This window comes from Myodes glareolus, chromosome 11 (assembly GCF_982192425.1).
Source record: "Myodes glareolus chromosome 11, mMyoGla1.1, whole genome shotgun sequence".
Lineage (NCBI taxonomy): Eukaryota > Metazoa > Chordata > Mammalia > Rodentia > Cricetidae > Myodes > Myodes glareolus.
Window position 1 is genome coordinate 56,472,771 of NC_142036.1, and position 27,736 is coordinate 56,500,506.

General features: G+C 45.6%; 2 protein-coding genes across 3 annotated transcripts in view; both read left to right on the forward strand.

Moving 5' to 3' along the window:
- Positions 1-6,663, forward strand: part of Sos2 (SOS Ras/Rho guanine nucleotide exchange factor 2) — a 97,860-nt gene extending 91,197 nt beyond the window's left edge. For both annotated transcript variants that reach the window (XM_085697579.2, XM_085697578.2), the window contains exons 20-23: positions 244-505; positions 1,454-1,495; positions 3,832-3,941; positions 4,796-6,663. In XM_085697579.2, the coding sequence (XP_085553705.1) occupies positions 244-505; positions 1,454-1,495; positions 3,832-3,941; positions 4,796-5,305 (924 nt within the window). In that variant the 3' untranslated portion in view covers positions 5,306-6,663. The remainder of the gene's footprint in view (positions 1-243; positions 506-1,453; positions 1,496-3,831; positions 3,942-4,795) is intronic.
- Positions 6,664-7,407: 744 nt separating this feature from the next.
- Vcpkmt (valosin containing protein lysine methyltransferase) lies at positions 7,408-14,316 on the forward strand. The gene is made up of 6 exons (XM_048415900.3): positions 7,408-7,718; positions 7,808-7,918; positions 8,087-8,156; positions 9,596-9,715; positions 10,649-10,753; positions 13,152-14,316. The coding sequence occupies exons 1-6, from the start codon at positions 7,453-7,455 to the stop codon at positions 13,164-13,166; spliced, it is 687 nt and encodes a 228-aa protein (XP_048271857.1). The 5' UTR covers positions 7,408-7,452; the 3' UTR covers positions 13,167-14,316.
- Positions 14,317-27,736: the final 13,420 nt, after the last annotated feature.

Sequence of the window (27,736 nt, forward strand, 5' to 3'; positions counted from 1 at the left end):
TCAAGTACTTAGGAGCAAAAAGTTGTTTGACAATTTTCAAGAATTTTATCTCTAAACTTATGTTTTAAAAAGATCTGCTTATGGAGTCCATGATAAACAATCTAATCAAGTCTGGAAAATACTATAAAAATACCATGCGCTGTCCTTGAATATTATAAAGAGTATGCTTCACAACAAGATAGCTGTAAGTATAAGCAATGGCATGCAAGTGGGTGCTGTTTTAACTGTACTTACTTCTCTTAGCCTAGGAAATCAACCTTTTCCTTAAAATCTCCTGGAATCAGGCCTAACACAGGCCGACATGGCTCTACCTCAGGCACATTACGAGGTCACCCAACGCCTTTGGAAAGAGAACCATACAAGATAAGCTTTAGTAGGATCGCTGAGACTGAGCTCGACTCAACAGTGTCAGCACCCACCTCTCCAAACACACCATCCACTCCACCCGTGTCTGCTTCTTCAGACCACAGCGTGTTTCTAGACGTTGATCTCAATAGTTCCTGTGGTGAGTGTCTAACATAAACCCCTTGGCAAGAGGAGGACTTTGTGTCTTAAGTCGGTCATTTCTTCTTTCCAACTTGGGAGCTGTAGAAGCCACGGCCCGTGTGTGCTGGTTGGTTTTAATTGTCACCGTGATGTGATAGAGTCAGCTGGGAAATCTTCCTGAGGGAGTGTCTACATAACGCATTCCACGGCTGCCAGGGCTCCACTGGGATATGCTGTCTCCTAGAGAAACGTGAAAGGGAGTTGAAGCCAAGCGGCATGTAATCACTGCTCTCTGTTCCTGATGGTGGACTGTAGCTGAGCTGTACGCTAACACAAGCCCTTCTCCTCAGAGTTGCTTCTGTCAGGGTGTGTGTCACACTGACAGGAAATAAAAAAAAGATACCATGTTGATATGAAAAGTGGCATCTAAGTGTAAAAATAGCGCTTAATATAGGAGCAAAGCATTATTATGCAATGTGTGTGGGTTTTCTGATTTATTAGTTAACAAAAATTTTAAAAAAATTTTTTTGGAGTAATGGATGATAGAATAAGGACATAAATTCTTTAAAAAAATTAAAAAGGTTTATGATGGAGAATTCACTTAATCTGCAAAAGGGAAACCATTCCAGGCACGAGTATTAAGTCCATGTTACAAACTGGCATGTCAGAAGATGCTGATAGAGTTTTGTGTTCACTCGTACAGTGCATTTTACTTTTGGTTGGGAATGATGGTATTATGGCAGGGTCTTTGTACACAGCCCTAGCTGTCCTCACTATGTAGACCAGGCTGGCCTTGTGCTCACTGTATAGACCAGGCTGGCTTTATGCTTACAGAGATCCACCTGTTTCTGTGTCCCAAGTGCTGGGATTAAAGGCGTGAGCTAGTGCATTTTTTAAATGAAAACATCTGAAAAGAAGATTATCCATGTTAGCTTTCTGTTGAAATGAATCTTTCTCTTTCTACTAGGCAGCAATACCATCTTTGCTCCGGTCCTCTTGCCACAGTCAAGTAAGTCAGATGTCTGGGTTCAGTGAAATGACAGTCATGGTCGTAATCTGCTTGGCTGGAGATGTGTTTCTATATTTGGGGGTTAGCAACATTTAAAGAATAAAGAAAGAAATGTTTTTCTTTCATCCTTCCCTCTGCCCTCCCCACCCCTCCTCAGGCTTCACAGATGCTAGAGTACTGAGCTGCATCCCCAGACCTAAGAAAATCTTATAAATGGTCTGAATTACTTACAACTTTGTGCCATTAAATTTCATTAATCTTTGTTTTAATCATTTTTACCTATGATTTAGAGACTATCTGAACTTTAACAAATTACTCCCCACCTTCAGACTTCTTAGGAATAAAATTAAGTAACTACAGAGAACACCGCCATGTTTCTTGACCTGAGATGTAGAGTAAGTCTATCTTAGTTACCTGACCTCTTCCACTTCTGTTTCTGCCCCAGAGAAAAGTCTATTGTCAGTTCTTGTCTGTAGGTTACCTCTCTGCAGCCAGCCAACCACAGAAGAGTATGTGTAGCCTCCTAAGTGTTTGCTGCATATATTTTTGAATGTTTATCAAAATGATATATGAGAAGAATGTCAGAGGCAGATGGTGCCACCAGACACTTAAATGACCTTACAGCAGTTCCCTGCCTCTTGTCCTCCCTCCTCGTTTTTGGGTGACAGGCACATTCATGATGTTGTTCTCTCTTTGGGACCCCTACTTTTAGAGTTAGGCAATGAGAGGGACACTCTCCCTTGTCTGTGTTGTATTTGGGCCACTGCTAAATCATGTGTAGTGTGCTCGATGACACGGCCTTTGTGGTCACCTGTTTCCAGGGGCTAATCATTGGCACATTCCCCATTGTGCTATTCTTCAGCACCTATTGCTCACATCCCCCCGTGTCCTGGCATAGTTTTCCATGACGTCAGCCCCTTAGGAAACTGATCTGGACCTTTACAGTGCTTTCTCTTTAACCTGAAAATGTGCTTCCTTGTGTCCTTCTTGGTGTCTCTGAGGCAGTGAGTACATTATAGGCTCCATCACTAACTGAAGCTTCAGCTCCACATAGTTATTGAAGCTTATTTAGGTTTCTCTAGCTCTATGGTGGAAATGTCCTTACTCTGTGTATTAGTTGCAAACGTATAGCACTGGTCCAGCTCTGCCTTATCGGTCCCAGAGCAGGCTGACTTTCCAGAGAGAAGACTCCAGGTCAAGTGCACAGTGAAGCTGCTGCATGTGGCAGTGAAGAGAAAAGTCTCCTTTTTAAAACAATCATAAAAACCTGTCTTCAAGGCTAGAAATGTTTCTCAGTGTTCAGTGCAAACAGACAAAGCCCAATAAAAGCCCCATAACCTTCTAAATCAGAGAGAAATATCAATACGTCTCTATTGCATCAAACTCATTTTTAGTTGTTCTAATGCTTTGGCATTGCTGTATTGGTGTTTATTCATTATTTATAGCTGTGATAGCTTAATTTTTTAAAATAATCCATCAGATTGCACATCTGCTTACTGTGGTTGCTTGAAATATAGTGGAGTACATTAGTAGTATTTATATTACAAACTGTAATTTAGGATTGCTTGCTTATGCATAATACCTAGATCTCTTTTGCATTGAAAATAGTTTCTACTTAGAATGGAATTACTCTGGAAGCTAGTGCACCACACATTCTCAGGTGGTTTGTTGGTTGTTGTCTTCTTTCACTAGTTTTTGAGACAGGGTTTCTCTATGTAACTACGCTGGCTGTCCTGGAACAACTTCTGTAGTCCTCTCTGGCCTCGAACTCACAGAGATCCATCTGCCTCCGTCTCCCCGTGCTGAGATTAAATGTGTACACCACCACTGACTGACTTTTGTTTTGAATTTTTAAAAGGCTTTTAGAGAAGGCCTTCTGTTTTGTTTTAAAGGTGCTGATCGCCAAACCTTGAGCCTCATGCGTGCTAGGCAAGCATTCTACCACTGAGCTATATCCTCAACTTTTTTTCTTTTAATATACTTTTTATTTTAAAACAGTCACTGAATTGCCTAGGCTGGCCTTGAACTTCATAACTCTGCTCCCTTAGTACTTCAAGTAGCTGTGATTACAGGCCTGCACCACCAGGACCAGTTTAGAATTTCATTATTAATCTTAATAATGTGCCTTCATCTAAGTATTACAAGCCAGTTGCTATGGTAGATGCTAGGGTTACAAACACATGCACATGGTGTCCTCTGGTGCTTAGAGTTTCAGTGGGGAAGATGGATGATCAGACAAGCAGCTGTGTGAGGATAACCCACTGGACAAATGTGGTCGCTGATGGAGTTTGTCCTGTAACTGCACTGTGATTGTAAGCCCATCTCCTCTCCCCCAGAGACCTTCTTCAGCTCGTGTGGAAGCTTACACAAGCTGAGTGAAGAGCCACTGATTCCTCCTCCGCTTCCTCCTCGGAAAAAAGTTGATCATGATGCTTCAAATTCCAAGGTAGTCATCCAAACCTGGGTTTGCCTCAACTTATGCAGAGTTGTCAATCTCCAAAATCGCTTGTTTTTAGAGTATTTTTACAGCGTGTCACATCATAATTTAACCACACTCTGCAGAGTTTCAACATTTAGATTGTCATATTTGAAAAATAGCTTAAGTAATTGTTTAATAAATTTTTTAAAAACTTTTTTTTAAAGTGTGAAAATTCAGATAATCAGAAGTGCATTGTCTTTCTTGCACAGATGGGGGTGGTGTTGGAATTCCTATTGTAAAGAACTGGAGAACTTTAGACCAGTGTTTCTCAAATGCACGGGCATGTCAGAATCATCTGGAAAACTTTCTTACAAGTAGTTCTTGAGCTCCAGGCTGTAAGGCTGCAGCTGGGCCTGGGAATGGGCTATGCTAAGTCAACCCTTACTGGGACTGATGCTTTTGGTCCCTGGGTACCACTCTGAGATCTACTGCTTTAAGTGCCATGGGGAAAATTAAAAGTAAATGCTCATTGAGTAGAAGCTAGATATTAAAGGCTCTTGATGCCATGTCCTTTCATGCCTATAAAACTATTATTTTTATTGGCCTATTGCCATAAATAAGCTTTATAAATTTCTAAAATATTGATTACAAAGCAAGGTGATATGGGGCTCTATGTTTTTAGGTTTCAGTGAAAACATCTTATATCCAAATGTTAAACTGAGCCCAGACTTAAACTGAAAGTAATTTAGTCAGGAACATGATAATTAAACCACATTCATTTAATTTGGCCCTCTAGATTTAACGACACAGAAAAAAATTTCAGTCTTTAAAAATTATATATTTTTCGAGAGACTAGACATGTGCCTTTTTGTTTTGTTTAGGGAACTATGAAATCTGATGATGACCCCCCTGCTATTCCACCAAGACAGCCGCCCCCTCCAAAGGTAAAGCCAAGAGTTCCTGTTCCCGCGGCTGCTTTTGATGGGCCTGTGCACAGTCCGCCTCCGCCCCCTCCGAGAGAGCCTCTTCCCGATACCCCGCCACCAGTTCCTCTTCGGCCGCCAGAACACTTTATAAACTGCCCGTTTAATCTTCAGCCACCTCCGCTGGGACATCCTCACAGAGACCCAGACTGGTTCAGAGACGTTAGTTCGAGTCCGAGTTCACCAAGCACTCCTCCCAGCACGCCCTCGCCACGAGTGCCGCGCAGAAGCCATTTGCTCAGTTCCAGTCCCAGCGCTCTCGCGCATCCTCCAGCTCCTCCTGTTCCACCGCGGCAGAACTCGAGCCCTCACCTACCAAAACTGCCACCAAAGACTTACAAACGGGAGCTTTCACACCCACCGTTGTACAGACTGCCTTTGCTCGAAAATGCAGAAACTCCTCAATGACCTTAGCTGTGTGTAGTCATTGACACTGGAATAGTATTTGTAAAGGTTTTAATTTATTCAGAAGAGGCATAGTATTTTAGTACTTTCTACAAATAAAGCTCTTACAAAATGCTACTGATCAAATAAGCTTCTAAGAATTAGAAAAGTCGTCAGGCATGGTGACATACACCATTAATCCCAGCACTCTTGAAGCAGAGGCAGATGGATTTCTGAGTTTAAGGCCAGCCTGGTCTATAGAGCGAGTACCAAGACAGTCATGGCTACACACAGAAACCATGTCTCAAGAAAGCAAAACCAAGGAAAGAATTCTAAACATTAAAATGCAAAAGCCCTTCACCGTAACCCTCAGGTGATCAGTAGCATTGCCTCGTCTCAGCTCCTCAGTGCTGCCCAAAGGCCAGTATAATGAATTTCTATTTGCACTGTAGACTCCGCTACCATATGGCTTAAATGATACTGCACTGAAAGGGGGTAGTGTTCTCGAGGAATTCCTCACATCGGAGTAATAGGTGCCTTTTTAAGGCAATGAATTTCCACAGATACAGAGATGTACTATGATGTTACTGGGTTTTCAACCCTCTTTGACCATCTTCTAGGTTTTAACTTGGTTTTTACATCTAGAGAATAACACCTACTGTTCTTAAACTCTTGATGCCATGTCTTAATGCCAGTATTTGCTGCTGAAGACAAAAACGGAAACTAGAATGGAAACAATAGAATGCACTGTTTATTATTTTGTTAAAATTATAAACAATTCTACATAACCCAATTATAGAAGAAAAGGGGCATGTATCTCATTAAGATGCACCTTTAGTTTTGCAGTTTATGGTGTCTTTAGGTAATGATTTGCCTCTTGTTTGGGAAAACAAAGTTAATATGCCATGTATGTACAGTTTATTTATATTGTATATATTTAAAGATAATGCTAATAACCTATATAAATTTAAGTGACTTGAGGCCTATAATACAATCTGCTATTTTACTAATTTGTAAGTCAAGAACAGAAGTTTCTTATGGCATAGGAACCAACTGCCAACTGCCTTGTCTTCAAAAACCTAATAACTTTCTTTAATCTTGTGTTAATTGAAATTTTTTAAAAGTTTTTCCAGATTGGTAATATTTAAACAGAAAATACTTAAAACTTTATTAAAAATTTTAATCAGACAGAGGATAAAGCTTTTGTCACCTGTACGCCCTCGTTCACCGTGCTCAAAGCACAGTGCGCTGAGAGCGCAGTAGCAGCAGTGTAAAGTAGCCAGAAGCCACGCTCTTTATCCACCGGTCTGTGGCCTTTTACTGTGCTTTGTATCAGAGTTCTTAACAAGATTAATAAATCACCTCAGTCTTAATTTTTAAAAGATCTGCGATATTTTTTTTTTCCATCACAAAGAACAAAAGGAAGCTGGGTACAAAGCGCACACCTGTAATCCCAGTATTTGAGAGGTTGAGACCAAAGTATCTCGATTTCAAGGCCAGACTCAACTACATAGTGAGTTTGAAGCCTACTTGGGATACAGGAGATCAACCTGAAAACAAAACAAAACCCACAAAGCTGAAAAAAGAAAGTCTAGAAGAATCTCTCATCTGCCTGCCTGCCTACCTATTTATCACGTGTGTAGTTGTGTAGTGTGCATACCACAGATCCAGTGTGAAAGTCAGGCCGACCTGCCGGAGGTAGTTCTTTACTATGTGAGTCCTGGAACTCAGGTCCTTGGTCTTGCTGGCCATCTTTTGGCCCCAGGGGGACGTAAATATTAGAGGGTTTTCTTTACCATTGAAAGCAAGTAGCAAGTTCCCAGGCAATCTTTTTTATGCATTCAATATGAAAAAAGTAGATGTACAGTAGGAAACTTCTTGAACATAACAATTTTTGATAGGACCTGGGAAGCTGCCTAGATCTATAGCCTACAGCTTTGTGTGAGTCATTCCCCAGCCAAGAAAAGCACTGGCATTTGCTTTGTTTCTTTAAGTGCTGATCTCAGTCGCAACGAGCCAAACCACTCCCAGGTAGGTTCTGCTGGTTCCGGCTGCTTCCGGGCTTCGAGACCCACGCACGCGCAGTGAAACAACCTGCCGCTCTGCCGCTGGGCAGCGCGGGCCTTGCGTGAGCGTAACGTCACCGCGTGCCGCAGCCGCTGGTAGCAGCAATGGCGGCCGCCGTGGACCCGGAGGTGGAAGACCCGCTGTGGAGCTTTGTGCGGGTTCTGGAGAAGCGGGATGGGACGGTGCTCCGCCTGCAGCAGTACGGCTCGGGAGGCGTAGGTTGCGTTGTGTGGGACGCCGCCATCGTCCTTTCCAAATACCTGGAGACGCCGGGGTTCTCTGGCGACGGGGCCCACGCGCTGAGTCGCCGCTCGGTGCTGGAGCTGGGCTCGGGCACCGGGGCCGTGGGGCTCATGGCTGCGACCCTCGGGTAAGAACTGGCGGGAAGGCGCCGGACAGCCGGCGTCAGGTCAGCGGCGCGCAGCCTCGCGCCTGTACCCAATCGAGGTTGTTTTTCAGGGCAGATGTTGTAGTCACTGATCTTGAGGAGCTGCAGGACCTGCTGAAAATGAATATTAATATGAACAAGCATCTGGTGACCGGGTCTGTTCAAGCCAAGGTACTGAAATGGTTTGTATGGCCTTTCAGCTTGTTTTAAGATAACCACTTTCATTTGCTTTCCATTGCATTTTGCCCAACTCATTGTTAATATGGGGGAAACTTTCTGCTCCTCGCTTCTGAAATGAATACTGTAAATTGTTAAAGCATCGGTTGAAGACATACGTTTGACTTTTTAAGGGGGGAAGAACTAGAAGACGTGACTTCGCCGGATTACATATTGATGGCTGACTGCATATACTATGAAGAGGTGAGTGTTGAGTACGCTGGCTACTTCGTGTGTCCCGAAGCCCGCGTTCCTTCCCATTGTAACGTCTCTGCGTGTGGGATGTTTGCAGTAAAGACAGTCATCAGGCTCTACATGTGTGTACAATTCAGGATAAGCATACAGGCCTGTGAATAGTGCTTGGGAAAACTTACATGCTTTCTATTCTAATTTTAAAAGGGTTTTCTCATTTGGATATATCTTGAAAAATTGAAATTCCTCCCTTGTCTCTTTCCTTTTTTTCTCACTGATTATTAACCATGATGTTGAAAATTAAGATGCAAGTCAGACATGATGGCTCACACCTGGAATCCCAGAACCTGGGCGACCCAGGCAGGATGACTACCGTGCCTGCTAGGCCAACATAGACCACAGAATGAGGACCCCCCCCCAAAAAAAATTATTAATCAGGGCTGGAGAGATGGCTCAGAGGTTAAGAGCACTGGCTGCTCTTCCAGAGGTCCTGAGTTCAATTCCCGGCAACCATATGGTGGCTCACAACCATCTGTAATGAGGTCTGGTGCCCTCTTCTGGCCTGCAGACATACACACAGACAGAATATTGTATACATAATAAATAAATAAATATTAAAAAATTATTAATCAGTTAACTTTCAGTGACAAGAGTTATTACACTTGTGGAGTGAGTTTTCTTTACATATCAATTTATATACAGTGTTGAGAAATATTTATTTTTAAATTAATGACTGTTGAGCCAACTGATTGGGTTCAGATTAGGTCAGAAGGCTGAAGAGATGGCTCAGCAGTTAAGAGCACATATTGTTCTCCCAGAGGATCCCAGTTCAATTCCCAGCACCCACATCAGGCAGCTCACATCAGTGCCTGTGTAACTCCCAACTCCAGGGTTTTCCCATTCCTCTGGCTTCTGCAGGCATTAACACTTGTGCACATGCCCATACACAGGAGCATACATACACATAGTTAAAATAATAAAAATAAATCTTAAACCACTAGAATCAGGCTTGTTTTTGTAGACTATATTGTTGATTGTTTAAATACCCTAACTTCGGTAAATGAAATTAGACTTAAGATTGGAGTCTAACCAGGCATGGTGATACGTAGCTCCTGTAGTGCTGACGCTTGAGAGGTTGGAAGAGGAGTCAATGCCAGCTCAGTCCCAGGCTAGTCTATATAACACACCCCAGTTCAAGACAGACAAAAGAGACACAGGCAGGTCTGCTTGTGTTCCTGTGGAAACAAGATCTAGTCCTTGGATTTTCTATCTATCCATCTGTTTGTTTGTCTGTCTGTCTATCTATCTATTGTTGGAGGGGATAGAACTCAATATCACCAATCTAGTTGTAGAGTGCTGCTTTGTTGTATTGACTCAGTGGTTTGGTTATAGGGCAGTTGACCTCGTCACCTCCTGACCCCTTTGTATAATAGGAAATTCTTTTTTTACAGTCCTTGGAACCATTGCTGAAAACATTAAAAGATCTCAGTGGATCTGAAACTTGTATTATATGTTGTTACGAGCAACGTACAATGGGGAAAAATCCAGAAATTGAGAAAAAATACTTTGAGGTGAGTACTGTGTGTGGCTGTCACCCTGTGGGGGGGGGGGTGGGGGCTGTATATGGTTGCTCTGGCAAGTTCATTGGGCAAAGCTTTCTCCCAATAAGAACCCAAGGAGAAGATCCTCCACAGCCCTGCTGCGCAGCGCCCACCATCCCCTGACCTTCCCAGTCCTGAGTTTTTTCTGATCTCACTAGCCCATATGTTCCATAGAGCAGCGTCAGGGACCGGTGATGACAAATTTGTCTTTTCTGAGGCAGCTTCCAAGCCGGTCAGCACAGGACTGGCTTTGCATTCTCCTCGGTGATGCGTTAAAGAACCCATGATAGAAACGCGTGGGTGGTCTCCTCTATGTCATTATTACACATTTTACCGCGTTAGTGACTTTCAGCGTTTTGCTGTTGTTTATTTTTAAAGTTTAGTTTTAAAGAGGCATGCCTGTCTTGCCCATATCTCTCCTTCATACTCCCCTAAGTGGTGACCTGGACCCTTTCATGGGCACAGATTCACCTCTTTAAGCACTGGCTCGTTTTGAAGCTCTCTGTATCATCCTGGAATTTTGCCTGACATACAGAAGAACTGCTTTGGCTTAATGCTAAAGCAAGTATGTGAGTGAGTCCCTCAGATAACATATGCTAAAATGAGGTCCATGTTTTGCGTGAATATAAGAAAATGTTACTGAACTTTTGAAATTATGTATAATTAAGTAATTTGTGCTTAATTAAAACATATCCAGTGCATATATATCAAGTTCTCAGCTCATGCATTTCCATCCAAATAACTGTTTCAACATAAAGATACAGAACGTTTTCAGACTTGAGAAGGTTTCCACGTTTCCCTTACCAGTCAGCCATTCTCCAGAGGTGACCGCCATCCCAGTTCATTATCATAAGGCTATCCAGATTCCTGGGTGTAGCATTTGTGTGTCCTTGAAATTTGCAGCTCCTTCAACTAGACTTTGACTTTGAGGAAGTTCCTTTGGACAAACACGATGAAGAATACCGAAGTGAAGACATTCATATTATATACATCAAAAAGAAGCAACCGGTACGTGAGCTTCCAGTTGTTCATGCCTGTCTGTGGGCTAAGGTGGTGTCACGCTCTTCACCTCCACACAGTGAGATAGCAGTGGTGACTGACTGCCTCAGGCACTGACACAGGATTTCCATCTCTTACCTGTCTTGCCTTGGGTTCTTGGTCACAACCCAGAACTCAGGAAGTAGAAGGCTGTGCAGTTGGAGGCCAGGCTGGGCTGCATAATGGGACCCAACTTCAAAAAATATGTAAGGCCAGCTTTGTTTCTGCTATGCCCTCGGTGACAGGCAAGCTGTCTGCCACTGATAAATCCCCAGTTTGGTGGGCTCTTTTAAAGTCCTTTTCGGCTATAAATTAAATGGCTGTGTAACTGAGTGTGTTCATCAGCGATTACTTTAAGACAATGAACTACAGAGAAGTTTATCCTGACCCATTTCAGCCGTGGGGTTGATTGGCCTTATCTCTTGGCCTGTGAGCAAGCTGCAGGCCGTGGGGAGAGTGTGACAAAGGAGACCTGTTCACCTCTGGCTGAGCATGAGAGAAGGGGAGGAGCAGGTCCAGACAGCGTCCTCAAGGGCTTGCCCACAGACCTGCCCTCTAACATTTCTCCCAGTGCCTCGTGCTAGGGGCCAAGCCTTGACACACAGGCCTTTGGGGGGGGGGGGGGCATTTTCCCAACCTGGCACTAAACATAACCTCAGACAGATGATTAGCTCTGTAACTTTCTTGTCTCCGACTTTTTAAACCGCCAGTTGTGACTTTTAAGCTTCAGTCACCTTCCTTTTATACATGTCCCCGTTTTGGCCTTTCTCGTGCCTCTGTTGTACCTGCCAGCCAGGCCTGTCGAAGGAAGAATGGTGTCTCTGCCTTGTATGCCAGTAATTGTAGCTCTGATTGCCCTAAGGCAGAGACCTCAGTTTAACTGATGAGGCTAAAATTTAGTAAACAGCACTTCTTTCTGATGAATTTGCAATGGTTGAGTTTTTCTGAGGGTGAGGATTCTAGCATAGAGTTTTAGGGACCAGAAGTGGGTGTTAAAACTCAGTCTAAGGAAAGGAGAGTAAGAGGGTTATAATTCAGATTGGTTGGTGTTGATGTGAAATGTATTAAAAAGGCAAAGGAAATACATTTTGTTCCTTAAGGGTTTATAGTATTTGCTAAAGCTGCTGTACTGGTTTAAAAGTAGATTTTTTGAGGCATAAATATTTTTATGTTTCTGAATATAGAGTTGTTTTGATTTTGCAAAGACATATTTCCCTTCCAAATTGATATTCTCATTTCATCACATTTACCCTTTCCAAAGTGTACATCTTGGTGTTTTTAGTATGTTCAGAACTGTGTAAAGCACCGCTTTCTAGTTTTAAGTGTTTTCATCACACAGAAAGAAATGCCGCTAGCCCTCCCTTTGTGCTGATCATCGTGTGTGCTTTTTGTATAGCCTCATTGTGTGCCCTTTTGTGTCTAGCTCCCTTCATTCAGCGAAGTGTGTTCCTCCGTGTGCCCTGCTCCGGCTTATACTCACTCCTTCTGTGTCTGGTCACATCCTTATGTGGTTCTGGTCATCTGACCCACCCGTTCACTCATCGGCTTTGCCTCTCACCTGTGAGGAGGAACGCAACCGGGAACACTCTTGTGTGTGTGTTTTCCGGGGCCAGGGTGTGTGTGAATCTAGAGGCTGCATAGATGTGGTGAAGAGTGGTCAGACGTTTCCAAAGTGGCTCTTCTGTCTTTCCATGTCCACCATTGGTGTGCACGGGCTTCCTCACTGCCATATCCTCACCAGCGCTTGCTCCTGCCTGTCATGTGACTGTAGCCATTGAAGATGTGGAGTAGAAATTCATGCAGTTTTTATTTTCTCTCAATGATCAATGCTATTCAGTACCTTCTGTGTCACTAGAGAAATATTTGCCCATTTTCACAGTGAGTTGTCTTAAATATTCTAAGTCTCCTTTGCCTATTGATACCAGATGTGTGATTTGAAAATAATTTCTCCTGTTGTGTGGGTGTCTGAAATTTTTTGATAGTGTAGTTTTTGCAGCAGAAAGTTTTTTTGTTTGTTTGTTTATTTTTTAGTTTTTTCAATTTTTATTGAGTTCTACATTTTTCTCTGCTCCCCTCCCTGCCTCTCTCCTTCCCCCTTCAACCCTCCCCCAAAGTCCCTATGCTCCCAATTTACCCAGGAGATCTTGTCTTTTAGCAGAAAGGTTTTTAATTTTAATCACATTTCTACATCTGTTTTCTGTTGATTGCTTTGGATAGCAACAAAGAACCATCTCTAAACATTGTACATGAATGCAATTCACTTGAATTGCACATAGCGACTACTGGGTGTATCATATAGTGTAAAATACCTAATAAATAGTTGGTGATGTGAAATTAATGTTTAAACCCCCCTCCCATTTCCTTACAGAAACTGCCTTCTTGAAACCCTTTTCCATCTTAGCCACGCCCCTGACATCCTGGGTGAGGTGCAGATGTGAATGGAGCATGTGCATACAGCATGGGAAGATGCATTCACAGTTTCTTCAGCATGTCCTTAGAGCTCTGGTGTCTGGATGGCGACCCCCGCGGACCGCCCACAGGGAAATGCCTGCCTGCCCTGGGCTTGAAATCCAGCTTAGGTTACTTAGCTCAGCACCAAGGTCTGCTTAAAAGAAGCAGTGGGATCACTCAAATAAAAATAAATTTGAGGTTAGCCTCAAGCATGGTTGATTTTCAAGAAACTAGAGATAAGTCGCTCTAATTCCTATGATATCTGCTACTCTATAGCAGTGTTTTGAGGGCTTGTCATGGTGACGCACGCCTTTAATCCTAGTACTGGGGAAGCAGAGGCAGGTGGATCTCTGAATTCCAGACCAGCCTGGTACACAGAGCCAGTTCCAGGAATAATGAGACCCTGTCTCAAGAAAGAAAGAAACTAGAGATAAGTCAACCCAGTTAGTAATCGTAATTATGTCTTACTGTATAATAATGCTTAAATTTCAATTTGTGTTTGACGTAAATCCCAAAGACAGTCACACTTTACATAGCTGCGCAGTGATGGTTTTTTCCTTCTGTCTTTAATACTTACATGTTCTTTTAAAAGAAACTGAAAATGTTATCTTGCATCTTTACCGGCCAGAGTTTTCTTTTCCTCCGTCACAGGTAGGCGAGTGGTCCTGATGTTAAGGACACTGCAGTGAGTCCTTTCAGACAGAGGCTGTCTCTGAAGGAAGGCGTGAGCAGAGAGCCGGCGCAGGCTTCCGTGCTCACATGGCTCAGCAGTCTCTCGTACATATCATCCAAGAAAATCTGACTTGAAAATACCAATATTAAGACATCATGTTTATACGAAACTGGTTTTTTTTTTTGAGTAACTAAAACTTAGTTCAGTGCACATTTATCAAATGCTTTTTGCTGTGTTGTCTCGTTTTTGTTCCAATAATATCTGCGCACATAGACTAATCTGTCAATGACTTGAACACCACCACCAGTTCCAAAAAGTAGTAACCAGATGGAATTCTGGAATTTTCAGTCGTTGGTGCTAGATGGCACATTTCATGTGTTGAAATAAACATCATTTTGAAACCTTGTGACTCTGACTGCTTCCAAAATGGCTTTGAAGAGATGAACATTTACAGCGAGCAACTGCCTTCCAGAAAGCAATAGCAGCTCCGTTTAGAGACATTGAGACAAGAATCAGAGCTCAGAACAGTGCTTTATTTGGGAACTTTGTTAGGTTTTTAAAGCTTGCTTACTGTAACATTTTCAAAATACTGTGTCCATATGTGCCACCTCTTGAAGCAGTTTGCCCAGGCAGTGAGTAGGAAGGCCAAACGTGTGGTGCTTTGGAGGCAAGGGCTTACACCTTGCAGCTTGCTCCGTAACGTGGAACTCATGTGAGCCCTGACCTTAGACGCCCCTTCCCACCCTGCTCCACTTTCTGTTTCTTCTCCTGGGAACTCTGCTTTTTGTATGTAGTCCAGCTGGCTTAGCACACAAGGAGCAATTTAGTGCCTGTGTTTTGGAAACCACACCCTTTTTGCCTGCGCTCCCTGCTAGCTAGACCCACTCCCCAAGCAGTCCTGGGGATCACTGCCTCTGGGGACCAGACCTAAGGGAGCCGTGAACTGGAGTTGAGTGATTTGTAACAGAATGTTCTGGAATGAGGCCAGCACTGACTGAGCTCTACTGCAGGACTTAACTGAACACTTAGCACCAACTACATTCCACACAGAAGCCTGGGCGAACCCCGATCCTGGAAGAGCTCAGGATTTGCACACTGGGGCCTGTGGATGGAATTGTGCCCTGTTCTTGGGAACCACCAGAAGATGGGCATGGAGTAACAGGTCTGCTGGAGGCGAAGGGGAGGCCAGCTCCTCTGTGCTCAGGCTTGTGTTGACCCAGAAGAGTGACTTGGCTGTTTGAGACCAGAGCTCGGGGCAGCACTGGACGCTGTGAGCACTGAAGCAGGAGGCAGGCGGACCCTGCTGGCCTGGGAGTTGATCTGTGGGGCGGGGGCTTGAAGGTTTATCAATGTGTATTCCAGAGAGGGCGGCCCAGTGCAAATCTGGAATCCCATCACTTGGAAGGTGAAGACAGTGGGATCATGGGTTCAGGGTCATTCTGGGTCACATAAGACCATACCTCAAAAATAGTGGCAGGTGCAACCGATGGATGAGGTGATGCCACTAGCTGGGCATCAGCCAGAGCGCACCAGCTGTCCGAGTAATTGCTGTTGTCTAAGGAAACGTGAGTCCAGGGTTCTCTTGAACAAGTAGGGTCTGCTGCTGTGCACAGTGGGGCCCATAAACCACTTCCAGAATGCAGGCAGAAGTCAACTGAGAAAGTCTTGCAGCCCTGCACTGAGACAGTGTTCTGTAAACCATCCTACACGGTGAGGTCACCTGAGAACTTGGAGGTAAATCGAAGTCAAGCTATGCTATTCCATGCTCAAGCTTCATTCAAGCCCGGCTAAACAAAAAGCGTGATGTTGTTATTGGAGGACTCCAGATAGCTTTAATATTGATCCTAAATTAAGAACTGGGGCTGGAGAGATGGCTCAGGTTAAGAGCATTGCCTGTTCTTCCAAAGGTCCTGAGTTCAATTCCCAGCAACCACATGGTGGCTCACAACCATCTGTAATCAGGTCTGGTGCCCTCTTCTGGTCTGCAGACATACACACAGACAGAATATTGTATACTAAATAAATAAATAAATAGTTAGAAAAAAAAAAAAAAAGAACTGTCAAGTTGGGAGCGTAGGCCCCAATCCCTCACATCTATCCCAGCCCCCAGGCCTGGTCTGGACTCCAAATCCCAGCAGGCCAGATCCTGACCCCTCCCTGGGGATGGGGTCTGGAGGGGTCAGGACCACTCTCCATGGTACTTAAGTGGTCTCCCTTTCTTCCTCCCGGGGGTCGCCCCACTGCTTCCTGGTTTCCCTCTCGGGGCCACCCGAGAGCGCAGATCTCCCATTAAACTTGGATATTTTTTAATTTGGCTTGTTTTGATTTGGCTTGATTGGGAATTTTTGCGTCGGCAGGGAGCTAATATTAAGAAACATTCCTAACAAGAACCGGTACCTTAAGGACACATGTCTGCTTCCCAAGAGGGCGGTCAGAGAGAAGGGAGAATGGAAATGAAAAGAGGAAGTGGTCTGTGGATAGTGTGGCCTGTCCCGCACAATGAGAGCTCAGTCTCAAACCCTATGGGACTACTTTAGAAACTGTAACCGCGTCGGTGCCTGAAAATGTGGAGAAATTTGAGGAGAAGGAACATGGGGGAGAGGGGTTCCACAGTTCAGAGAGGCCGATTTCAGATTTCTCACCAATGACCCGAGTCTCCTCCATGTTCCGCAGAACTTTAAAAGCAGCAAAGATTGCATAACTTTGCGTCTCTCCTGCTCCCGTTGAAAGCTGGGTGTCTGAATCGTATTTGATGAAATTAGGTTGGTTTTAGTTACTTTAGGAAGCAATAATCCAAAACAGCGGAGGATCTTTTTATATGTCTTTCTCACCCTTTCCCCGAGCTTTCCGATTAAACGTAAAGAGTAAGATTTTTGAATGCTAATTCAGAGTGCGGGCCAGAGACCGAGGACTGTGGTTCTGAAGGTCCCCTGTAGGTGGCGCTGCGCGTCTTGTCTTTAAACAGCGTCTAACAAGGTGGCTGTAAAGATGGGATTTTTAATTGCTGTTGCCCTCAGATTTTAAAATTGGACTAAGTGTGATTTTCAGAACAAGCCTGCTCATTAGGAGTTCCTGGCTGATGAAAACATGGCAGAAGCAAATGAGATCGTCTTCCTAGGAAGTTGTATTTGGTGTCGCTTTCTGTCTCATTCTTTTCAACCTTGATCATTCATGAAGCTGCACACACTGTGATTCACAAGTTGCTTTCTCTGCTGTGGAGCCCGTCTGTACAAGGAAGAGAGACCTTTAAGAATCTCAGCTGGTTCTAATTAGTGAAGTTCTGAAAATGGGGTTCACCTTGAGCTTCACTGAGCTTCATTTTCTATCTGAAGTGCCTGGGAGTGCTTAAAGTTTCCAATTAGTCTTAATTGGTTCTCCAAGCCGGCATTCCTTCGTCATTAGAGGAGCAGACTTGATATCAAAAGACTGACGCTGTCTGTTGGTGGCTCTCCCTCCCTCTTGTAATCTCAGGGTGAACACACTTTCACTGAAAAGCGATAGGAAAGCCAAGTTAATCATTTTTCATAATTCCGACTGGGAAAGCAGTGAGGTCTCAGGGTAGTTTTCAAGTGGATCGCTGCAGGACAGAGCACAGAACACTCAGCCACACCTGCAGCACAAGGCACGCTCACTTTTAATAACAAGATGCAATTTGTGTATAGTATATAGCAAGATACTGGAAGCAATCCTTTGTATGATGATATTTCCCTCGTGTACATCCGGAATAAAGTGTGTCAGAACATAAACCCAAGGACCACATGATCCAGATTTGATCCCATGAGCCCGAGGGGAGTTCCTTAGACTCCGTGCCTTGCTGGCTTCGTGAGGATCATTTTATTATGGACCTTGAAGGTTCCCATGGGAACGAAAGCCGTTTGCTGTGTGCAGTGCACCTGGGTACTTGGCAAATAGTGAGTGCTCGGCCAACATCATTACAGCAGAAGGGAAATGACAGGTAGGGACGTGGGAAGCTTGCACAATGCCAGCTGATTTTATCTGTCGTCTTGTGAAATCCAGACATCTTGTTGAGAGTGTAGAATGCATGTCAGCACCCCTGCCCTGTCATGGAGTAATGGCGGCTGAGGCAGGAGAAGGTTGAGAGCACTGGTCCGCAGTGGTGGTAGTTGAAGGAGTCAGTCATTTTAGGAAGGTGGATATGGTGGTGTGTGTGTGTGTGTGTATGTGTGTGTGTGTGTGTGTGTGTGTGTATGGCGGGGCGGGGATCACTGCCGTTCACTTGTGAAGATGGGTATGTGTGATGTATGTGCATACCTATAGTTTTTTCGGTACTGGGCTTTGAACTTCCAGCCTAATGTATATTGGGCAAGTGTCTGATCACTGAGCTATGTCCCCAGCTCTCTCTTTACTTTTAAATCTGGGGAGCAGGTCTTGTTAGGTCTCAGACTGGGAATACTCACTGTGTTTTCTGGGAAGGCCTTGTATTTGCCGTCCTCCTGCCTCACCCTCCCAAGCAGCACCCTCCCATCAGGCCTAGCTCATTTCTATGGTTTTAAAGTAAGTGCCATGAATGTTGAAATGCCAATGGGGATGGAGGAAATCCTTGTTTCTAAATATGGGAACCTAAATGTGCTTCCGTGTGCACAGTCACTGTTCTGGACCCTCACCCAAGTCTCCCGTTCTGTGTTTTTTTCCCGTTCTGTGTTAAACCTAGGAGCAGTTAGGTAGCTGTTACCATGGATCAAGCCCAGGTAATTCTAACAGTTGCCTAGCATGGTAACTCACACCTGAGACTGGGAGACTAGTGAGAATTTGAAGTCAGCTTGAGCTACATAATTCCAGGCCATAAATCCATTATTTCTGTAAAGACTGAACTTAGTCTGTCTTCCAAAGCATTTTCAGAACTGAAGTGTGTTCATTCTCTTTAAAGCCTGTGACTGTTCACAGATGAATGGTCTTGTTTCCTTCTGTTTGTTTTGTTTTTCAAGATAGTGTTTCTCCGTGTAGTCTTGGTTATCCTGGAACTCACTCTGTCGACCAGGCTGGCCTCGAACTCACAGAGATCCACCAGCTTCTGCCTCCTGAGTGCTGGGATTAAAGGTGTGCGCCACCACCGCCATCAATAAATGCTCTTTTACTGTGTAATAATATATGTGGTGAGATGCAGATGCTTAACCAGGTCCTCAGATCACCTGACCGTATCTGTCAAGAAGTGAAGAAAATTGTAACGTGTATCGTTTTCCCTTGGCGGAAGGCCTGTGCATTTACAGACCAGGCGCCAGCATCAGAAGCTCAGCTGCCCTCCACCTTACCATTGGTTTTAAGCTTTTATTTTTTTTAGTTACGTGTATGTTCTGGTGTAAGTATGCACACATGCATGCAGGTGCCGGAAGAGGCCTCCAGCCCCTGGACACTGGAGTTACAGGCGGTTGTGAGTGCCGGGAACTGAACCCTGATCCTCTGCAGGAGCAACTGCGCTGAGCTGCTAGGCCATCCGGCCCCTCTAATTTAGTTTTGAGACCGCGTCTCTTAGTGAACTTCGATCTCGATGGTGGCCAGCCAGCAGAGGTTCTTCTCTCTTCTTCCTCTTCTGCCCCGAGTTTGTAGGTACGTACTGCTGGCTCTGGTTCCCCTCCCACCCTGCTGTGGGTGTTGGTTATCCAAAGGCAGGCCCTCGTGCCAGTAGAGCCAGTACTTGTTTGTATTTCCTGGCCCCTTGAGTTACTGCTGTTCATTCATCAGCCAATGTAAGGGACACACAGACTTTAACTATATCATGTTGGAGATAGGTTCTCGTGTGTGTGTGTGTGTGTGTGTGTGTGTGTGTGTGTGTGTGTACATGTGTACGTGTGTACGTGTATAATACGGGCCAAAAATAAACAAGGGCCTTGCACATGTTAGGCAATCACTGTACAACTCTGCTACATCTTGGTCTCTGCTCATTTGGAATAAGTCTCTGCTTGTTTCATTGTGTAGACCAGGCTGGTCTCAAATTCCCTGGAAATCCTCCTGCCTCTGTTCTCTGAGTGCTGGAATTAAAGGCATGAGCCATCACGCCAGCAGGCAGGTGCTCAAAAGAACCATCTCGGAGCTCAGAGCTTACCCAGAATGCAGGGCTGCTTCTAAAAACTGGAAAACAAGAAAAGCAAGTTTGACAGCCCTCAGTAGGAAAAGCTGAAGCAGAGAATGCTTTTGGATGTCAATGGCACTTACGGATATAAATGCAATGTAATTTTAAATAGCTGCTTTATACCTATAATCCCAGCACTCGGAAGATAGAGGCAGGAGACTCAGGTCAGGGTCATCTTCAGCTATATGGTAGGTTTGAGGCCAGCATGGCCACCTTGTTTCTCTCTCTCTCTCTCTCTCTCTCTCTCTCTCTCTCTCTCTCTCCCTCCCTCCCTCATGCACACATGTGCGTGTACACACACACAAAAAATAGCTATCTTTCTAAATATTGCTACAAAAAAAATTTAAATTGTTTTCTTCACCAGGCATGGTGGTGCACAACTTTAATTCCAGCATTCAGAAGGCAGAGGCAGACAACTCTCTGTGAGTTCAAGGCCAGCCTGGTCTTCCTGTGAGTCAAAGACAGCCAGGGCTATGCAGAGAGACCCTGTCTCAAAAAACCCAAAACTAGAATGTTCAACAGTTCTTTTCACTCTCGAAGCGCGTGTTAGACACCCACACCCAGTCTGCTCTCTGTGGCGTGAACCTGACTGACAGCAGGGGAGGCCTATGGCGGTCGGCCTGGAGTTCCCTGCAAGCTTTGCATGATAGCCTTGTTGGGTTTTGCTTATTTGCTTCTTTATATTTTGAGGGGAACTTACTCTTTGGTCAGGTGAGCCTAGAACTCGCTGTGTAGCCCAGGCTGGCTTTGAACTGGTAATGACCCCCCCACATCCCCGGCCCAGCCTCTGAGATGACAGGTCTGAACCACTACCCTGGTTCCCAGGTCAGTTCTAAGTCACCTTCCCACAGAACCCACACTTGAATAGTCTACTGGAATAGTCTATTTTCTCTTAAGGAGGAAACGACGCAAATCTTTGGGCGGTCTTGAAGCAATCTAGATTGTATTGCATGGGGGCACACCCACCCTAAATGTGGGTGGTGCCATTCCACGGAGTCAAGGAAATCCATTACTCTCTGCTTCCTAATTGCCAGCACAGTGCCTCCCACTCCAGCTGCTGTGGTGTCCCCGCTATAGTGGCCTGTACCCACAAACTGAGCTGAACCGAGCCCTTTCTGTAGGGTTCTGTTTTGATTTCTAGAGGGTTTTGTCACGGGCACTGACTGACTGGCACTGTGCCAATGAGCAGGCTAAGGTGCGTGAGCAAGGGAAGGGAAGAGGCAGGCTCCCCAGCCTTCCCAGACATTTCTTCTAAGTCAGACTGTGGTAACTGACCCCAAAAGAGACAAAAGGCCACAGTGGTCAATTCCAAGGTCAGCAGTGTACCTGTCATTTACCCCGGACTTCATCACCCCGTCTTGTAACTCCTCCTTCAACATAGGAGAGTATGGAGCCAAGGAGGAAGAGAGGAGATGTTGCTCTTGTTAAAAAAAAAAGAGAGAGAGAAGAATCCTGTATGGCAAAGCATGCGGCATTATTAGTGGGGTGTGGTACTTTTGTAAAACAGAGAAAACACAGAGGTCCCAGTACAGCAGACTCGAGGAGGCTGTGGAGACAGAGCTTAGCAGAGAAGTTTCTGGAGACCCACTACCAACTGTAATACCCATGACCCACAACAATGACCACAATAGCACGGCATCCCTAAGGGGGCAATGTGGCACTGATACCTTGGGCGTAGTAATAGCTTCTAATTGGACTTAAGGCCCAGTCACCAGGAGGGAAACCTGGTGACTGGAAATCTAGACAACTACCCCAGGCTAACGAGGTCATGGATCTTAAAAAGAAAACCTACTACGGCCCCTTGACTAAACCAGCAGAATTCCTAGCTGCATTCTAAGTAGTTATCCTTGTACCCAAAGATAAGTGTAGCTCACACCCTTCATCAAAGAAAGTAATCTTTACAGCAGACAGAAATCATCCCAGAAAACCACAGCTGGTGGGAAATGCGGAGAACCAGTGACCTTGTGGCTCCAGCTGACACAACTGCCCACAGACCCGGGGAGCATCTCAGGGGAGGGTGTGGAAAGATTGTGAGACCCGGAGACCAGCTCTACTGTGAGAATGTGTCTCCTGGAAATGACAGGGAAGCTAAACCCACAGTAGCTGGACCGTGTGGCTGCCTAAATAAGTATGCTAACACGGAAGTGGGGGATCTCACGGGGTCCCACTCCCACGTACAGAACTATAGACAGCTAGGGACCTGAGAGCAGGGAGGGGCAGGACTCCTCCCTTCCCTAACTGGTTATTCAATACCAAGTCTTCAGCCCTGAAATCATATGCACACAAGACTAGGTGGACTGAGCAGATTGTATTTGTGCATTTAAGCTTCTACAGTGTGTGTGTGTGTGTGTGTGTGAGTGTGTGTGTGTGTGTGTGTGTGTGAGTGAGTGTGTGTGTGTGAGTGTATGTGAGTGCGAGTGTGTGTGTATGTGTAACAATATTAGTTAAGAAGAGGCCATAATTTCAAGAGAGAACAAGGAGTAGAGGGGACATGGAAGCGTTAGAGAGAGGAAAGGGAAAGGGGAAAATTAAAATTCTTTTAAAAACGTGATGCCAAAACAGACCCCTCAGTACATTCCCATTCCCATCCCCTGTTAGCCAGTGAGTCTTGGGCGTCTCTGAAACACAGGTCAGCTCGGTCAGGCACTGTGCTAGGTTTCAAGAAGACACAACCTTGCTTTTGTTAGGTTCCAGGGGAAATAGCTCAGCAAGGGTCTGGGGAGACGGCTGTCGCTGAAGCGCAGGACTGCTCGCAGGAGGGCCTGAGCTGGATCCCCAGCATCTGCTCTGGGCAGCCCCCAACCTCTCGTAACTCCAGCTCCCGAGGTTCCCAAGGCCTCTGGCCCCCGCTCACTCCATTAATGCGCACACAGAGAGCATTTAAAAAATTAAAAGCAAATCTTTGAAATGAATCAGTGAGGCACACGCCATACTCCAGAGCTACCCTCTCGTCCACTAGAAAGGCACAGGCAAAGAACAGAATTGCAGTTCTGGGAAAAACTTAAGACACACGTGAGAACCAGCTCCAGCAACCAGGACAGCTCTACCTGAGCTAGGAAAGGGTGAATGAGGGGACCGTGTAGTGGATTTAAAAAAAAAAAAAAAAGGCGAACGTCTACCCAATAAAGTATTTTTTTATTCTTGAGAATAATTTTGTACGTGAAATATCCCACTTAGTCTCTCCAAATCACCCCATAACTCAACTGTGACCACGGATGTGGAGGGAAAGGGTCTCCCACCTGTGTCAGTTCCTCAATCAGGCCTGAAGACTGTAACTTACCCTGTTTGTCTTTGTCTACATTTTTCCCGTTCCTTCTGTACATCCTTTCGCTGCTTCTCATGTGTGGCTGGCGGCTGCCTGACTTCTGGCCCCAGGTGTATTCTTTTTCTCCTCCATCACTTTTCTGTCTTCTTTTTTCCTGTTCTCTTTGCCAGCCAGACTGTCTGTCCCTCTCTCTCTCCTGCCTAGGTATTGGCTGCTCAGCTTTTCAGTAGACCTTAGGTGCCTTAGGCACACCAGGTGAAACAAACGGAACACTTTTTTTTGTTGCTGTTGTTTTCCGAGACAGGGTTTCTCTGTAGCTTTGGAGCCTGTTTTGGAACTAGCTCTTGTGGCCCAGGCTGGCATCGAACTCACTGAGATCCACCTGCCTCTGCCTCCCATGCTGGGATTAAAGGTGTGCGCCACCACCGCCTGGCTTAACCCAACACGTCTTTACATAATTAAACACATCTTTATATTGTCCAACAAATGCAGCATAAACAAATGTACCGCACCTTTGCCTAGGTAAGTAATATTCCACGACACCCCACTCGTGTCCTCAGATTTTCTGTTAAATGAATGAAGGATGGGACCTGGCCACATAAACCCAGAAGTGGCCAAATGGGTGTGATGTGTAATTGGGAAAACAGGTACCTTCAGCGCTGTCTGCCTCCCTTACTTGCTCACATCCCAGCCCCTAGGACCCCCACACCCGGCTTGTTCAGTAGAACATGTTCTTAAATGGCAGCATCCTACAGCTCCTCCAGGAAGACGGATGGCCACAGGAGAATGTCCACCTGGAGACTTGCTTTAACGTGGCAAAGCCAGCCACACAGCAAAAAGCTGCCTTTCACCTCCTCAGCTACCTGGTCCCTGCCTGGGCTGGACGGCAGGACACTGGGGGAACCGATCGTCCCATCCTGCCAGGACAGGTAGACAGATCCCTACCCCCACAGGAAAATGTGTCAGGCCTCCTGGGCTTGGCAGATAAAGGCAAGTACTGCATCTGAGACTTGGGTTTGCCAAACATCACGGAGAGACTTGGGCTTGCCTGGGTAACAGGAAAGCTGTCCCGCTACTGCTGATTTAACTACCTTCTCAGATCCACCTGATGGCATTTGATGACGAGGGTACTGATAGCTCGTTAATTCATTGGTTATGTTCTCTACCAAACGTCCAGACATATGTGACTCTTTCATAGGCTTCATAGTCCAAGATTAACAGGTTTCGGATATAACTTCAGAGGTTTAGAGTTTTAAATTTCCTCTGTCTTCTAAAATGTCCATGCCTTTAAAACGAAAGCCATAACATTTTGCTGTGACACCAAAATACAAATCTGTCCCTGTTGTTTTACAGACACCTGCAGGTTCCTCCACAGGTCCACTCCTCCTGTCAGCCTCGTGCCAAGGCCAGCCTACAGAGGGCCTTCCAGATAACGCCAGCCTGCAGAGGGCTCTTCAGATAATGTCAATGCCTGCACCAGCTCCTGGGACATCCAAGCTGGTACCCACTTCTCCAGGCTCAAGTGGGCACCTATCCAGCATACTTCGTCTGCCCAGCAGTTGGAACCCTCCACCCTCTGGTTTTCCAGAATGTCACAATGAAGGGCCTACCTGCTCATCTTCCTGGCACACTCATCTTTGTCTGTACAACTAGGGCAGGTGTTAAGAATTTAATTTCTCCTAGCAACTTGCCTTTTTCTGCTTCCTCAAGAAACAAGTGCCTGAGGTCTCCAGGATGGCGGTGAATCAGATGCTTCTCCACCCATACCTCCAGCTGAGCGTGAGTCCACCTACTCCCAATCCGCCCCGGCTTCACCCCATGCCCACAAGAAGCAGCCGGACATGAACCAGCATCCATAAGGAGTCTGGGATGGAAGCTCCATCCTAGCCCCTGGCATCCATACATCCAAAGAGTCTGGGATGTTCTGCTGGAAGCTCCATCCCAGCTCCTGGCATCCATACACCCAAAGAGTCTAGAATATTCTCCTGGAAGCTTCACCCCAAGCCCCCCCCCCAACTCTCTCCAAACCCTGCTGCATCTCAGAAAGCCCACCAAATGATGACCCTTCCCCTAAAGATGCTCAAGACCACTCCCACAGGGTATTTATACTGTCCCCTAGAAAACAGACATGTGGTTTTCCGGTCTTCCTTTCCGGTCTCCCACCTGGGGGGCTGGAAAATCATCCGGGAGCCTTTTAGTCATTAAACCTGGGCTTTCTCTAATTCGGTTTGCTTTGGTCTGATTGAGATTGCTGCGTTGGCGGAGAGCTTGTCCGGGTTTCACTGCAGAAACTTTTCAGCGGCAACTTGGAGCATCTGAAGACGTTCCAGACACACTCTTTTATGAGCTAGTTATCAAACACATTCTCTAGATAAAGCAGAACGCTGCCCTTGGTGTGGGTTTCTGTGCGCCCCGCCAGTCATACGCTGACACCCTAGTCATCAGCACCTCCGTGCATGACTAATGAGAAGCTAGCCGCTCTCAAGCGTAATTAAGTAGAACAGGGTCATTAGAGTGGATCTTAATCCAGTGTGACTGTGTCCTTATGAAAGGTTAGGGCACAGACTCCCAGAGGAAAGACCATGGGACGTCGGGCCATTCATATCAAGATCCCAACAGATCTGAGATCTGGGAGGGGCCCTGATTTTCAGGTGGACACAGGGAGAAGGTAGAGAAACAAACTCTTGCGTGTTTTGCTAAGGTGCTGTTTATAAGAGTCTCCCCACCACCACCCCCAGTTGGGAGCCATGCAACCTAGTTTTGGACCAGTAAATGAGTGTTTGTCCAATGGGTCTCCAGATGAGGCCAAAGCCCACGGGGTACAGTCTCACACGGCAAGAACTGACGAACTTAGGGACAGCACAGAATCCTGCTGGCACCACATGCCCTGCGTGCTCTCTTCTCTCTTGTAATATTGATGATTCTCTTGGCGGATTAACGTCACTTTGTCAACCATTCATGGCACAGATATGATCATTCCTGGAAACCCCACTTTTTTCCTCAAACATCCTCCCCTAAAATTCTTTGGAAGCTGCTGCTTCTTAGGTTTCTTGTCTGGGTGCCAGCTGTCACTCCAGACCCCCGTTGTTCTAATCAGTGCTGACACGATTGGAGGCAGGTCACCCTCGTTCTGTAAATGTGTTTTGGACAATAGTGTTCTTGATAACGTGTGCCTATGTCAATTACCTTTTGGTTTGGTAAAGACAGGATGTCCCTGGCTTGGTATGTGGCCAAGCTAACAAAAGGATAAGTGTTGATTTAGCTTTAAAGATGTCTTGATGTAAAAGCTGGGGGGGGGGGGGACATATTCGACATATTTGTTTTTGCTGGAGGTTAATCTTGGAGGATGAAAAAAAAACTTACCAGTATGGAAAAACATGCTTGTTATCGATGTATAGATAAAGGCAGTTGGAGTTACTCAGGACCAGATGCTTGATGCTTGTGTAAAACTCATTTGGTGGTGGGACACTTCATTTCTTCACGCCAGTGCCCTTCCCCCAACTCAGGACCTGAACCTAGGCTGTAACTGGACCTTGGCATCCCCCCTCCTTGTGACCTCCTCACCTCTGTAAGGCCCCATCACACCCTGTCTGGGGGATTGGATTAACACATGCAGTTCACAACAGGTTCTGTGTTAGAACTCTTCTCTCACCCATTGAGTACACAGCAGGCTAGACGCCGCCTGAATGTCATGCCTTGAGTTCTCACTACCAGTGAGTAGGGCATAGGTATCCTTTTGTGCACATGAGGCTGAAAGCAGCGGACTCCCTTGGGGTGCAGCCTCATCATCAGGGTGTGCCATGTTCCGGTAGACCCAGCGAATCTGCCGTATCCCAGCCACACACCCAGGCGAATGGCTGCACTTGTCCAGCCCCAGTCTCTTCCTCTGAGAATTGAGCACACACCACATTTCACCTTGTTGTTGGGCAGATAGAAGGAAATGTATGTGCTTGGCACGGAGCCTGGCCTAAAGTCCTAACTGTTAGCTATAGGTATTCATTTAAGAACCATATTAAGTAAAAATAATTCCGGGCATCATACAGCAATGTTTGTAAAGTGCTTCTAGCTTTTCAGATGGGGAAACTCAGCAAGAGAAGCCGAGTGACTCAGACCTGGAAGCAGTTGATGTCCTTGATGGATGCGAAGCTCCTAGTGCAGCTTTCTGGTTTGTCTACGTGTGTGCAACTTTACCACGGAGTGGAAAGACAGAACAGACATGCAGAGGGCTGAGGTTTGAATGTGTGGTGTTGTCTGCTGCTAGAATGAATGAATCCACCAAGGTTGAACCTAGCGATGGATGGTTCCCAGCATTCGGGAGGTGGAGGCAGGAAGATCAGAAGCTCAAGGTTGTCCCCAGCTACATTGTGAATTTGAGGGTTAGCCCGGGCAATAGAAGACCCTATCTTAAAACAAAAACGAACAAATACCCTTGCAGAATACCAAGAATAATATTTAACCCAGTATCTACACTTTGGA